At 39.6% G+C, this 15,559-nt stretch overlaps 1 protein-coding gene across 2 annotated transcripts; it reads left to right on the top strand.

Moving 5' to 3' along the window:
- Positions 1-2,933: 2,933 nt before the first annotated feature.
- On the top strand, positions 2,934-15,559 carry ugdh (UDP-glucose 6-dehydrogenase). Of its 2 annotated transcripts, none has more exons than XM_088342776.1 (12): positions 2,934-3,020; positions 4,779-4,940; positions 5,670-5,771; positions 6,325-6,525; positions 6,589-6,786; positions 8,026-8,173; positions 9,415-9,509; positions 9,586-9,716; positions 11,217-11,356; positions 11,454-11,545; positions 11,610-11,720; positions 12,601-15,559. In XM_088342776.1, exons 2-12 carry the CDS (start codon positions 4,779-4,781, stop codon positions 12,742-12,744), a joined length of 1,524 nt encoding a protein of 507 aa, XP_088198902.1. In that variant the 5' UTR covers positions 2,934-3,020; the 3' UTR covers positions 12,745-15,559. The 2 variants fall into 2 exon arrangements, with proteins under 2 accessions (XP_088198902.1, XP_088198903.1); XM_088342777.1 differs by lacking the exon at positions 2,934-3,020 and adding an exon at positions 3,046-3,056.

Raw genomic sequence — 15,559 nt, 5'->3', positions numbered from 1 at the left:
AAAGAAGACGAAGGAGATGGTTGGCTACTTAGGGGAGGACACATGCCCCACTCACAATGATGCTGCGGCGGAGAGGGTGTGCAGTACCAGGTTCGTGGGTGTGCATATCAGTAAGGACCTGTCCTGGAGCCATATTATCGCATCCCTGGCCAAAAAAGCCCAAGACTTGTATTTTCTCCGCAAATCAGGAATGCAAGTGCCCCGAAACTCATCATGCTCCTTCTACAGAGGCACCATCAAGAGCATTTTGCCCAACTTCATCATTGTGTGGTATTATTACGCCTCCACCGTGTCCTGCTGAAAGACCCTTCAGTGCATTGTGAGACCAGTGAAAAGGGTAGTTGGTGTCCCCCTCACGCCCCTCTTGGACATCTACAACTCCCACCGCACCCACTAGTCTACCAGGGTTGCAAGTGACCCCTCCCACCCATCTCACAGCCTCTTCTACCTGCGTCTGTCAGGGAAAAGACTGCAATCTCTCAGAACCAGAACCCACAGGCTAAAGGGCAGCTTCTTCCATCAGGCTGACAGGACTTTGAACTATCTCCCTGCCCCACTCCCTCCTGCCAAATTTAAGTCAAGGCATGTTTATTTGTTATAGCCCTTAATCACAAAAAGTCTCAAAGGGATGTATAGACTCCTATCACATGACCACCTGAGCTAAAACAAAAGAATAAAGAAACGTGCTGCTATTTGTTCTGTTTTTTGCAGAGTTAGGTACAGTAGCCAAAAATTTTACTCAAGTAAAAGTACTGTTACGGTTTTCATCCTCTTCTGTTTTCATATTCGGCATTGCTAAGCGACATTTTCCATCTGTTTCAACTCCAGCTGAAGTTGAATATGGTGACGTGAGGCTGCTACGTTTGATTGGCTAAACATGGTAGAGCCTGTCGGAGCTCTCTGTCAAAGTAAATGCCTCGGATTGACAGACGCGTACTTACGCTTAAGGGGTCTAATAGGTAAGGAAGTGACGACTTTGATGTTAACTAATGTAGCGGGGTAAAATCATCTTTTTTTTCTTATTCACAAATTCACTCAAGTAAAAGTATGGGGATTTACTCCAGTATTTACTGGAAAAAGGGGGGAAAGGAGTGCCTGACCTCCAGCTTTTCCTGGGAAGCAAATATGTCTCTCTCCACTTCCAAAACGCTGTGGGCCCACCCAACAACCCGAAAAGTCAAGCAATGACCCGGTTTTGGATGGGCTCATATTTGCGGAAGCTAAAGCTTGTACCAAACAATCGTTTGATTCCAGTTTCATTTAACTTGCCACCAACACATCTCTTTATTCGGGATTTTTTGAAGAAGTTTGATTTGGAAACACAAGAATGTCACACTTTACAAAACCACAGGGCCCTTATTGCTATTGTGCAAGAGCGAGCTACAGTAAGCCCTGTGCGGGGGCTTGCGTTTGGCGAATCCACAACGGTTTGGAGCAACGTCAATCATCCTGCCCTCCCAAACAGACTACGAGACTTGTCATGGATGGTGGCTCATGAAGTTCTCCCAGTCAGAGCTGTAATGCACCACCGAGGAATGTCAGCGACTTCGACGTGCCCTCGACCTGGCTGTGGCGCCCAGGAGTCGGTGAGGCACCTTTTTTGTGAGTGCAGCGCTGCCAAGGTCTTGTGGACAATGGCCGAACAACTAGAAAAGTTCCCGGACTTGCCAGCAGGAGAGGTCCCTGATGCACAGTACGTGCTTTACGGGGTGAGTCGGTCAAGGAGGCATCGGAACGACTTTGCCAGGGACTGGCTCACTCTCGCCGCCATCAAGGACGCCATCTGGACCTCCAGAAACCTGCTGGTATGGAGGTGCAGGCAGATCCCCCCCGTGGCTGTGCTCCAAATGGCTGCAGATACCATACAATCTGCGAGCGGCGGGCCTAGGACGCAGCCATAAAGAAGACTCGTCTGTACCCACCCGGAGGGGGGAGCCGGAGCTACGCTGTGGGAGTCCCGGCAGCAACGGCCTGGGTTGTGGAACCCAGAAGGGAGAGGACCCACGCAGAAGGGAAAGGACCCACACAGAGGACTGGAAGAATGCTGCTTGGGAGGGTGGGATGGCAGAGCTATGCCCTTGCACAATAGTATTGCCTTTTACACGCTGGTTAACTACTGTTAAAAGAAAATAACTCTGAAATTGTTTAGTTGATGTTGGAAATGTCAGGAAAAAATGTTAAAACGTCATATCGTCACGTCATATTGTCAAATATAAAAAAATTGTGAATATGCTTGATGGCTGTTTTGCTGCTGTTGGTGTCAGTGGATTTGTTCAGACCGAGGACAATCGACTTTGGCCTGGACGGATCTATTGACAATAACAAAGATGTTATATAATGAAATTGTGAATATGTTTGATTTTCGAGAAGGTTTGTTCAAACCTCACTTTGTGTTTGCTGTTAAAAACGTAATATTGGAATATAATATTGTGAATGTGCTTAATTGCTGTTGAGATTGTCATGATTGTTTTCTGTTTTTAGTGTCAATAAATTTGTTCAAACCAAAAGTACTGGTGTAAATGTACTCCGTTGCTACCTACCTCAGGTTATTTGCCCTTGTTAGGCAGCCTTATCTTTTGTAAGTGTGCCCGCGGAGAGGAGGAAGTAATTTGATTTGTGCTGTATGTTAGCATCATTAAAAATAAAGTTATTTGTATAGCCCTTTGTCACAAGGAGTCTCAAATGGTGAGGTAAATGAAGAAACCTTGAAAATGGACCGCAGATGAGGTAATGAAGTTCAAGGGAGAATTATTGTGTGGTATGATACTGAATGTTTGGGGTATTAACGGGCAGCACGGCGGCGCATTGGTTAACACGTGTGAGGCGCAGTTCTGATGGCATGAGATCGAACCTCCTGTGTGGAATTTGCTTCTTTCAAATAGTTTTAACGACACTAGTGGGACTTTTACTTTGAAAATCCACAAACCAGAAACCGTTTGCTTGTGACGTCACCGTATTTCGCGGTCCATACTCCACTGACAGAGCCGCTACTCATTAGTGGCAGAAGTGCAGTACGAAAGGTAAGCCCCGGTTCGGTGACTCAAATGATCCCAAATGTATATTTTTAATTGTAAATATGTGTTGTTGTGCTTCGGGTCCTGGTCGTTTTTGCGTCCAAGTGTTTTTGAAACACTGGGAAAAAGTGAAGGGTTTTTTTTTAATTCGGCTGGGGTTCAATAAGGTTGCATTAGCCAAACTAGCTAATAGTCTACGTCAATGTTAACATCGTTTTAATTGAGTGTATAAATATCTGGTGCTGGTAATAATGCTGGACAGGTTCTGTCAGGAAGCGTTGTCAAATGAAGGTGCTTCGCTCGTGATTTGGCGCCCCAAAAAAGATTGTGTGGGACGTGGCAAAGTGGAATGAATGGCTCTTTATCTGATCTGGCAAATTTTGACTGGTGAAGATATCCAGTTCAACACCAAGCTTGCGTTATTAAGAATTTAAACAAGACCCAAATTTGAATGAAAGATTAAAAAAAGTCTTGGGCAAATCACTTCGAGTAGTTTAGGAAGTCATAAAAAGTTGAAAGTCAAGTCATGCAAGCTTGCACACAATAGTTGGAGGTTTTTGTTGGCTTTTGACAAGAGGAGGCGTGTTTACAACTCAGGACTGATATACTGAATAGGAGTTGAAGATTGTTTTGTCTTTTTATCTATTCATAGTAAACGATTTGCTTGGAGCTTTGTTATTGCCCTCCAGCCAACCAGAGTTAATAATAGTTTTGAATTTGACATCATTAAAAACCAGTCAGAAGAGCAGCAAATATACAATTTTTCCTTTTACTTACCATTTTTAATTCTTCTTACTGGTAGAATCTCATACATTAGCCTTTATTGTCATTGATAATTGTGCGTAGTCTCCATTGTTCACAACAAGATTATACGGGGCTCCCCTGGCTAAACATTTAATAAATTACATAAAGAAAACAATAAGAACAAAAATGTGAAGATACATAGGCAAAATATTTTCAAGTTAGTGTTTGGTGACTGACCTAAGTTGTAAGTGGATCATATAATAGTTTAATGACATTGGCAGCAACATTGTGAAAAAATAAAAATCAAGCATAAAATAAGAATATAATTTTTTTTAAAGGCATCGTGGCTGACTGTTTAGGACATCAGCGTCTCGGTTCAGAGGTCCCAGGTTCAATTTCAGCTACCTTTAATCAGGCACTGCAGCTACCTCCCATGTCCACAAAATTAATGAATGTATACTTCTATGCATAGCATAGGGAGGACATTTTTTCACTTCGTTTACTCTGGGAAAGAAACTGTCTCTCAGCCTCATGGTCTGGGTTTTAAGGGACTTTTGGCGTCTGCCAGAGGGCAGCGGATCAAAGAGCTGGCAGTGGGTGGCGCTAAGGTAACAAGAATTGGCAATGCCCTCCAGACTGGGCAGAAAACAGACGATGAATTTCTGTGCTGTGTTGATGACTTTCTGTAAGATTCTCCTGTCTACTGCCGTGCACCCGGCATGCCATGCCGCGATGCCCTATACCAGTATGGTCTCCACTGTGGCTCTGTGAAACATGTAACAGTGCCTCAACTTATGTCTGAACTCAAAAGTGGCACCGACAATGAAAAAAATATGTAGTGGTTGAGCAGCCTTCATCTTCTTGCTTCCTTAAACGGCTCCCACTAAATTGATAAGCAGTCTTGTTAAAATAGTCGTATCTGCTAATGTGAAAATGGGGTTTCTAAAAACTTGACTTTTTTTTTTAACCTACCCAGATTCCTGAAATTGAAGTGCTAATGTTTCCCCTTTGTATTTACAGATGTTTCAAATTAAGAAAATCTGTTGCATCGGTGCTGGCTATGTGGGAGGCCCAACATGCAGCGTGATTGCTCAAATGTGTCCGGGGATCACGGTGACCGTGGTTGATGTTAATGAATCCCGGATCAAAGCATGGAACTCGGACACGCTTCCCATATATGAGGTATCTTAATGAGGATGGATAATATCCTAAAAAATCCTTCTCGATGATGACTATGAAAAAGTATCTAAAATCATATAGTTTAGTTTTCCCGTTTCATGTATTCAATCATTAGAAAAACTGCTCCTCAAATAAAGTTTAAGTTCTAAAGAAATAGCTATAGTCTTATGAGGATTGTTTTGGCTATGGTCTACTGATTTATTTGCTGACAATCATAAAATCTTATTTAGAGCTAACTATAAAACTAAGGTGCACTCTTATATTTATTATATATATATATTTTTTTAGATAATCAGGTGAATCGATAGTCATTTTCTCCCCTGACGAAAATCTGATTTTGTTTAAAAGATTGTTGATTTGTGAATAGGAAAATTATAAAAGCAAAAGTAACCAATGAATTACAAAAAACTACTTTTTTATTGCCCATCAAACATGCACATCAGTTAAAGGAGCAGCCAGATGTCAAGCTTTCTTTATTGCCCTGCCTAATTTCAAAACTTAGCTACTAGTGGTTGCAGGGTGTGGTCAGCAATGTTGCGCTGGAGAGGATTATAAAGGGCTTTGGTTGAGTAATCGCTTATGTGCAACCATCTATGACCAGAGTCTTGTAACAAGCGTCTTGAAGGACAGGGGAACCATTCCAGATGACTCATTGTTGCGATGACGTTATTGGATGAGTGTTGGGCTGTCACACCCGATTCAGAAAAACTTTCCGTGCTTCTCCCCTTGCAGCCTGGCCTCAAAGATGTGGTGGAATCATGCAGAGGGAGGAACCTATTTTTCTCCACGGACATTGATTCAGCCATTAGGGATGCTGATCTTGTTTTCATTTCTGTGAGTTTCATCCGTGCAACACACAGTTCTTGGCCTCATTATCTTGCTTTAAAGCAGTGGTTCTCATTTACAAAAAGGTCTACAGGTCTTGGTATTGCTGAGTACGTCAGTACTCAATGGGACTTGAAAATTGTCATTTGTGCAGACGTCTTGAATAGTCTGTGTATGGCACTGCTAGGTAGAAAATTTCTGAAACACCAATTCATATTAGCATCAAAGAGTATAAGATAAGAAGGCACGGTACCTCCAGTGTGTGAGACTGGTACATAGTTTTGATCGCATTTTGTGCCATTGCTCGGGTGGAAAAGGTAACAACGTAGTATTATCTTAAATTTAAAATAGAAATATTTGTTTGTATGATAGTTCATGTATATTTGCTTATTATTTAAGTCAATATAGTTTCTTTTTTTATATATATAGAATGGCTCCTAAAATATTTAATTACATGTTTATCCTGGGAGGCCACATCTAATCTCATAAACAATGCACACCACCTTCTAATAAATTACCATAAAGACTATACTCATCTATTAAAAAAAAAATGCCAACATAGGTAAACACTCCCACCAAGACCTACGGCATGGGAAAGGGCCGTGCAGCTGACCTCAAGTTCATTGAAGCCTGCGCCCGGAGGATCGTGGAAGTATCTGACGGTTACAAGATCGTCACGGAGAAAAGCACCGTCCCCGTGCGAGCCGCAGAAAGCATTCGACGTATCTTCGACGCAAACACAAAGCCCAGCCTCAACCTCCACGTGTGTACAATCTGCATCCTAAGTATGACTTGTCTATAGGCTCACGTTGCCTCTTCACATCAGGTGCTGTCCAACCCAGAGTTCCTCGCAGAAGGGACAGCAGTAAAGGATTTGAAGGAGCCCGATCGCGTCCTGATTGGTGGTGATGAGACAGCAGAAGGTCAAAGGGCGATCAAAGCGTTGTGCGCCGTGTATGAAAACTGGGTGCCCAAGGCCAGAATCATCACAACCAATACTTGGTCATCAGAGCTGTCCAAACTGGTGCGTGTATAATCCTAATACAGTGATATAATATAAGTTTAATCATAAATGTGAACTGAAGGGGAGAGACTGTTTAGCCAATCAAAATGAATAACACAATGCTCGATGCAAATCAGCAAAGGAGCGAGACCGCGAAAAGGGAAGCGTGATAAAGCAAGGGGTCACTGTAATCATACTGAAAATAAAAAAGATTACCCACAATTGGGGTTGCCCAATACCTTTTTTAGACTGATACTGTTACTCAACTTTTGAGTTGTAATAAATATTGACACTAGATACTGGTACGACTTGCTCATAAAATTATATACTCTCAGCCTAAATTGCCCGATTCTTTTATTTCCAATATTTTGTTCTTAAGTGTTTGATTGAATTAGTTGAATAACATTAAACATCTAAAGTGGTGACTACAGGGGATAGGTGCTAATACCTGGTAATCGCCCATGCCTTACAATAACAGTTCAGAGATGTTGAGATAAAAAAACATTTTTCTCCATTCTGTTTGAGAAGCGAATCAAGATTTATTAATCTTTTTCAGTGCTATTTACTTACTCTAAATTGAAAAGTGTATCAAAATGTTATCAAATCTGTAAGCATGTGTTTTTTTTAATACAATTTTTAAAATTTATTTTGAGTACAAAATAAATCATGAGTCATCGTTAACTATTCTATTAAAGTTTGTGGAGCTCTCGGTGTTCGGAAAATCTTGTAGGTTAATTTAAACTTGATTTTCGCCCAATACGTTTAATTCACTGTAACAAAAACAGGAGGGCATTGTATAAGGTAACCTGAAAATGGTTCCTTAAAGCCTAAGTTGTAAATATCTGACCACTAGCTGGCATTGTTGTCTAATGCAAGCGGAAACCTTATGTATGGATTCCACAATGTAAAAGAAATAGCAATTCTTCAACTTATGATTTTTTTAATGTAAATGAACATTGTTATGATAGTTCATGTGTATTTTCCTAGTATTCAAATCATTGTTTTTTTTTTTTTTACTGAATGAAAGGTTTTTGTACCACTAGGGGGCACTAAATGTTACACACAGTCACTTTAATGTAATCTATTATCAGCCGTCAGATTATCATTATATTAAAAATAAAAAGCCCATCATTTACCAAGATTTTGCTTATTGGCACTGGCAATTGGACCAGACAACGACTGATAGCAGTCATACATACTGGTGAAGTTCCAGTCATATTTTCTTTTTTTTTTTTATCTCCTTGAAATAACTGCATGCAGGCAGCCAATGCATTCCTGGCGCAACGAATCAGCAGCATCAATAGCATCAGTGCTTTGTGCGAGGCCACCGGGGCTGACGTGGTGGAGGTTGCCAAGGCCATTGGCATGGACCAGAGAATCGGGAGCAATTTTCTTAAAGCCAGCGTGGGTAAGAAAATGATCAAAGTTGCTTATATGTTTGTATGGTTTTAGTCTGGAACATCCTGCTGATAGTTACTGGAAAATGTTATTAAGTGTGAACAAAAATAGAGAGACAAAAGTAATTTTGAGTTTTTTTCCCTAAATGAAGTAAAAAAAGTTCAGTATCTGTCTCCGGAAGCAGAATTTTATTGGTTGTCAATATAAGTAGGAAAAACTGATTTCGTGCAACCTGAGTTTTGGTTACAATGTATGACAGACTTTTTTTTTTTTTTTTTTTAAATCGTATGTTTTTTGTGCCTTTTTCGAACATTGAAACAAACCAAAAAAAAAGGGGGGGGGGGGCAAAAACAACAATATTGCGCTGTTGGAGAAGCTTCCATGCTTAAGTCATTATTCAAAGTCGAGTCTTCATTGTTCATTCGTGATGTCCTTATTTTTCCTGTAATCAATCCATTGTTCACATTTGTCCATGATTTTGGGTCGCCTGTATTCCTATTCCAAATGTAGCCCTCTCAATTAAGAATAACTCCTCCACAGTGCTCACCCACTGCTCCACGGTGGTGGGGGTGGCGTTCTTGTTTATACAATATTCTTGTTATTACTTTTTTTGCTGGATGTCAGAAGAATTTTTACCAGGTATTCCTCTTTTTTCTGTAATATTTATTCTGTCAGATACCCCAAATAAAGCACCTTGAATGTTTTGGTATCCCACAATTTTTGTTAAAAGAAACCATAATTTGTCCCAGTAATCTTGTAATTTTGGACACAGCCAAAATATATGCATGCGGTCAATGTCTTCCTCTCCACATGCTCTCCAGGAAATTCTGCTAACTTTAGATACATTACAAAATCTGACCAGTTTCTTCCAGTCTAATTCCTTTAGAATCTGGGAGCTAGTGGATGTGCACTGTGTTTTAGAGATATTCCACCCGCCTTATTTTTCTTCTCTTCTATTAATAAAGAGTAATGAATGCCACTATATGCCATCAAACATTTATAAATGTCAAAAATTGCTTTAAAGGCACTTTCAAAAATGTTAATGGCCTTGTCACCGGTTTTATCTCTATGATAGTAGCCCTTCAATTGAAGGTAACGAAAATAATCACTTGCCCGTAAGCCAAATTTCTTTTAATTCCACAAAACTCTGCTGTTGACATTTTCAACAATTTTGCATATTGTTGCAATACCTTTACAAGACACCGCTTTATTAGATTTTTATTGCAAATTGAACTGTTCCAATCTCTCCAGGTTTTGGCGGAAGCTGTTTCCAAAAAGACGTGCTCAATCTGGTTTACCTATGTGAGGCCCTCAACCTGCCTGAGGTCGCCTCCTACTGGCAACAGGCGAGCAGAGCGACACATTTTAAAGTGTAACTTAACCCTGGAGGTTATTTGATTATTATAAACTCTTCTCCTTCAGGTGATCGATATCAACGATTACCAAAGGCGGCGCTTTGCCTCAAGAATCATAGACTGCCTCTTTAACACGGTGACGGGCAAAAAAATCGCTCTGCTCGGATTCTCTTTTAAAAAAGACACGGGTGACACGAGGTTGGCACGCTACATTCATGATTTTAATCATAAACAGGGCATTCTATGCTTAGATATTTTAATTTTATGCCCTTGCTCTTTTTGTATGTAATATTTACCTTTTTAGGAGGTATAATGACTAATTTGTTATTTTATTTCTTTAATTCATTCACAATGTTCATTGGCATCATACCTGTACACAATTGTGTATTTGTTTTTAACTTCCCCTAACCCTACACAATTCAAGTTAATTCCAGGGTAATCAACCTTATTGAAGCTGAGAGCTACTTTCATTGTTACCAATTAGCGAGAAGTAATACCAGTTTGATTTGAATTTTGAAACAAATTGTTATTACTGTACTACGTTATTATAGTATTACCAGGTTTTTTATTATAAGAAGTGGGGTTGAAATAGGTTAAGTCACTCACTAAATTATATGCTTTGTATAAAGACACTAGGTGATTTACTTTATGAATTACAGACTTATTTTAAAATATTTGCAGAAGATTTGATCATGTATTTAAAGATAATGATTGTCACTGATTTCTCGTGCAAGTTAGAAATCAAATTCCATAAACAATCACAATGGCCATTCCATCACTGATTAGCTATTTTTTAGAACCGCCTGTGTTCTAAGAGGGTTACCTGCAGCCCACAGGCACTACGTTGAAGTTCCATGATAGTTCAATGATAGAAAAAACTAAAATTGCTTTTAATACTGATTAAATTAACTCCATTTATTATGACATTTGCTTAAATAAGTCAAAACATTGTTGTATTGACATTCTCTATGCTAACAAGTCCCTCAACACAATGTGTTCATGTAATAATAATAATAATAATAATTTCCTTGTATTGTCATTCTGTGTAACAATGTACACTGAACGAAATGTCGATTGCACCTGACCCGTTGTAGCGAGCCGATGCAGCCGCAGCCAACAGAGGGCGCCGCCGACCACTTTTTAAGTCTTAGGAATGACTCGGCCGGGGCGCGAACCACCGACCTCCCAGTCTCAAAGCGGGCGCCTTACCATCTAGGCTACTGAGCTGGTAGTCATAAGTGTCAATGTACAAAATATTTAATGTACAAAATATTTATAGTACAAGTGTCAAGTCTACAACTACTCTTGCTATTTTACTGCTCCGGTAAAAATGTCCTCTACCTAGTCTATTTTTTCTTTCATTTTCTAAAATGTAACACATAAAAGTCATAAAAATGTACAAATAAGGTTCGATAAAGGCATAGGGTTAAGTAGGCTGATAGTTAACTCATTCAGTGCTATAGACATCTATAGATGTCAAAGATCCATATCTGTGAAGATGCTATGGACCAGGGGTGGTGAACACGCGGCATACGGCTCTTGGCCAATAAGAATGTGGCTCTTAGCCTCATTTCATGTTCAGTTACCCCAAACTTGTTCGCCACCCCTGCTATAGGTATACATGGACGTCAAAGATCAATTTTTGCTAAGCTCGTTATGAATAAAACTACTCAGTGATTATGATCTCTCTCATCTCAGAGAGTCATCCAGTATATACATCTCCAAATACTTGATGGATGAAGGGGCCAAATTATTCATCTATGACCCCAAAGTCCTCAAAGAGCAAATCATTCAGGACCTTTCCCAGCCCAACATCTCCGAAGACAAGCCAGAAAGAGGTAGCTTATGTGATTCCTGGGATTTTTCTGCATTTTAAAATGATTTCAAAGCTTTGCAGGTTTGGGAAAAAGAGGATTCATCATAATTTGAATTCAGTTTCAGAGCTGGTGACTGTGACGAGTGACCCATACGAGGCTTGCCAAAGCGCACATGCGTTAGTCATCTGTACCGAGTGGGACATGTTTAAGGTTAGTAAGTCACATATTTAACCCGCTCTCTGTGATATCAGTCACCCACTGTGTGTCATTACAGGAACTGAACTATGAGAAGATTTACAAAAAGATGCTTAAGCCGGCCTTTATATTTGACGGTCGCAGGGTGCTGGACCATTTGCATGCAGACCTCCAGGACTTGGGTTTCCAGGTGAGGAAAAACTAAATGTATATATCTTTTCACTAGGGCTTCCGCAACTAATCAATAAAATTGATTAACATTGATTATTAAAAAGCGTTGACAGTTAATTGGATCATTGATTTTTTTTTTTATTAAATGATTTATGAGCCACAAAGTCTGTTAAATCAATCCAAATAAGTGCATTAAATTCTGTTGTGGCGCAGCGCGTTGTAGTACCATTATGGTCTGGTGCCAAAACGTTTTTGGTTTTCTTTTTTTAAAATAAAAGTTATCCTACATTTGAATCATGTTTTATTAAACATTGCATCATTACAAACAGAATTGGCATGGAAGTTGAGACTTTGTAGTGTTGACTGTTTCGTCATGAAACAAAGTTAACAATTTAAGAAAAAAAAATGCTGCAGAAAATAGGTAAATAACGTAAAATAATAAATATATGCTTAACTCTACACAAGGGTCAGATATTTAACCATATTATATATTTTCATATTGGGAATGTTTTTTACCCAAAATAGAAACATTTTTGACAAAATTTTGCGAAGTGGGTTAACCTTTTGGATAAAGCAAAATTGCTGCACATAAAATGAAATGTATTGCAATTTCTTTGTTTTGTATAAGTCATTTGTATGTACTTTTGTTTATTGTCAAGTTAATTGAAATCTTTGATTTTTCTGTTTAATATAACATTTTCTGTTTAGTGCACTGTTTTTCTTTCTGTCCAAAACTTTTATCTTTGAATAAAGGAGGAAATCAAACATGACTTTAAAAAATCAGATTCATTGAATGATTGAAAAGAATTATCGACCGATTAATCGGTTATGAAAATAATGACTAGTAGCAGGCCTACTTTTCACTTCTGTCATTTATTTTCTTACCTTCCTCACGGCAGATTGAGACCATCGGGAAAAAAGTCACAGCAACTCGAATCCCTTACACTCCAGCTGCTGTGTGTCCTCGCATCGATGCCAGTGGGCCGCCATCCAAAAAATCTAAAACTGTTGCCACGCAACAAATCCCTTCCTCGACTGTTTAATTGAACTCCTGTCATGCTGCCTCATGATCGGAAACAAGCCAAAGCGACCAATTTAAGAATCCGAGTTCTGACTCTTGATTCAGATTTTGATTGTAATCATATGATTACGTTTGAACCTTTCCAAAATTTTGAAAGGTTTATAAAATACAGTATTCCCTCGTCATCACGCGGTTCGACTTTTACATCCTCAGTGCATCAGATTTTTTTTTCTTTTATCGGTTCTGCGGGTAGTACATACTGTGCAGGATTACGGCATCCCGATACAAGCAGAGAACTGCGTTCTTTTCCCAAGGCGCAGATTTAAGCAATTAAATGATTCCTTTGTCTTACTCGTCACAAATGAACAACCCTGAAGAACGCCGGCATGCAAACACAATCAATGTCATTATTTTAACAGAATTTAATTTTTGACCTCAAAGAATTTCATTTATGTCATCTACAAAAATCACTAAAAACAATGCACTTTTGCTTCAAAAAGGGCTCCATTTCTGAAGCATAGACTTACACTATCTAAGGATGGACACAACTGAAGCATACACTATACCAGGGGTGTCAAACATGCGGCCCGGGGGCCAGATCAGGCCCACTAAGGGGTTGAATCCGGCCCGCGAGACAACGCTCAGAGAAGCGCAAGAGAAAAACGAGCAGGTTGAAATATGTCCAAAGCCAAAGCCAGGTGCCTCTCACAAAGACGGTGGATTTGTATTTCTCTCACTCTCTCTCTCTATCTCACTTTTTTCCCTCCCTTTGTCTCTCTCGCTGTCTCTCTCTTTCACTTTCTGTGTCTCTCTTTTTCTCTTTCTTTGTTTCTCTTTGTCTCTTTCTCTCTCTCTCTCTTTGTCTTTTTACCTTATTTTGCTCTCTCTTACATTTTTCCTTCTCTCTCTCTCTTGTCTCTTTCTCTCTTGCTTTCGCATTCTCTCCTTCTCCCATGATCTCTTTCTCTCCTTTTTTCCTCTCCTCTCTTTCTATTTCTCTTTGGATATCTTTCTTTCTCTCTTTCTTTCCCCTTCTCTCATTATTTGTCTTTATCTCTTGTTTCTCACGTTTCACGTTCTCTCTCTCTTTTTACTCTCTTTCTCTCTCTCTCTCCCTTTCTCTCTTTCTTTGTCCCACCCTCTTTCTCTCCTTCGCTTTGTCTTATTTCTTTCTTCCTCTCTAATCTACTAGTCCGGCCCCCGAGAGAATGTTTGTTCTATCCTGTGGCCCCCGAGGTAAATTGAGTTTGACACCCCTGCACTATACAGTACACTGATAGGTAGCATTTTCACCATGAGGACAGAAAATGAAATGGAAATGTCTCTGAGATACCAATACAATTCAACTACCGTATTTTCCGCACCTAAAAGCCTTTATTTTTTTCAAAAGCTGACCATGCGCCTTATAATACAGTGTGCCTTATTTATGGATCAATTTCAAAGTTGCAAAGTTTTCCAACTAACTTGCAGCCGCCGACTAGATTTTCCCCCGAACGCCAAGTAGTACGCGGTGGATGCTGGGATTTATTTACCGGTGTTTCATTGGCTAACCAATGTGTCAATCATCATTTGAATCGATCACTATTGGCTTAAGTTATTCGGAGGTCAAGAGGCGGATCCTTTTTATCATTTACTGGCTGCCATTGGCTTAAACGGCAAACAAAGCCTGCAATTGGCCGAAAAAGATGTGTCAATAATCAGTTGAATCGATCACTATTGGCTAAAGTTATTCGGAGGTCAAGGGGCGGATCCTTTTTATCATTTACAGGCTGCCATTGGCTTAAACGGCGAAACAAAGCCTGCAATTGGCAGAAAAAGATGAATGCGTATAGCATGTGGCTGACGGCATACGGAAAGCATTTTTTTATATTCTGTATTTGTAAATATTGTATTCTCCTAGATTTACTACCCTCACGGATATAAGAGGACATTGCCTGCACATTATTATGAACACAACGACTTCGGTGAGCTATTCCGGGTTTTACATTGTCCCTGTATCTTGTTTCAGACTGAACTCGATGTTTCTGTGATAAGCGGTGCAGATAATGGATGGAATGGAGTGTCTAGTTTTAAATTAAACTCAATTCCAAGTGTTTATTGTCATGCACAGTAAAGTTGCGAGCGAAAAAGAAAATAGAAACTAAGGAATGGTTATCATTTCTTGAATCCCAAGACTTTAACCTTCCGAATGATGGAACGATGCATTTGAGTGACATCGTACGGACACCGCATTTGCACGTGTTCTCGACACGTATTTGCGTCTTTGCAAGCTTTCGGAATGTTAAGGGGGTAATAAGTTTGACTGAACTATCTGACTGTTTTGTCGACGTTCCCATTGTAGCGCCTTATAATCTGGTGCGTCTTATGTATGTCAAAAATAGGACCAAAAACTTTTTTCGGGGTGTGCCCTATAACCCGGTGCGCCTTATAGTGCGAAAAATACGGTAATACAATTGAGGCTTTTTTTCAGCGAGTAGGCAATAGTTGACGTGGATCATTTGCCTCTTTGCGGCATCAAATTATCCCAAAATGAGGAAAACTACACACAAGAGATTGTGTTCTGCTATTATATACATATAATTATTTATCCTTTGTTACAGAAATTCACTTAATACGGGTGGTTATGGAACACATTATCTGCAAAGTTCGAGGGAATACTGTACATAAGTGCTTATCAAGCAATGAAACATGTAATCCAATTTTTAGCTTCAGCTTCCAACGGGTTTTTTTATGAAATTTTTTATGTGTCCTCTGTCTGTGGCAGAAAGGGTCCAATGCAATAAAATGTGAAAACTCAACATGTGATTATAAAAAAAAATAAAAAACTGACAACATAA

This window comes from Urocampus carinirostris, chromosome 8 (genome assembly GCF_059441175.1).
Source record: "Urocampus carinirostris isolate Australia breed hairy pipefish chromosome 8, RoL_Ucar_1.0, whole genome shotgun sequence".
NCBI classification, from domain to species: Eukaryota; Metazoa; Chordata; class Actinopteri; order Syngnathiformes; family Syngnathidae; genus Urocampus; species Urocampus carinirostris.
Note: the sequence above shows the minus strand (reverse complement) of the source record. Positions and strands in the feature narration are given on the sequence as shown.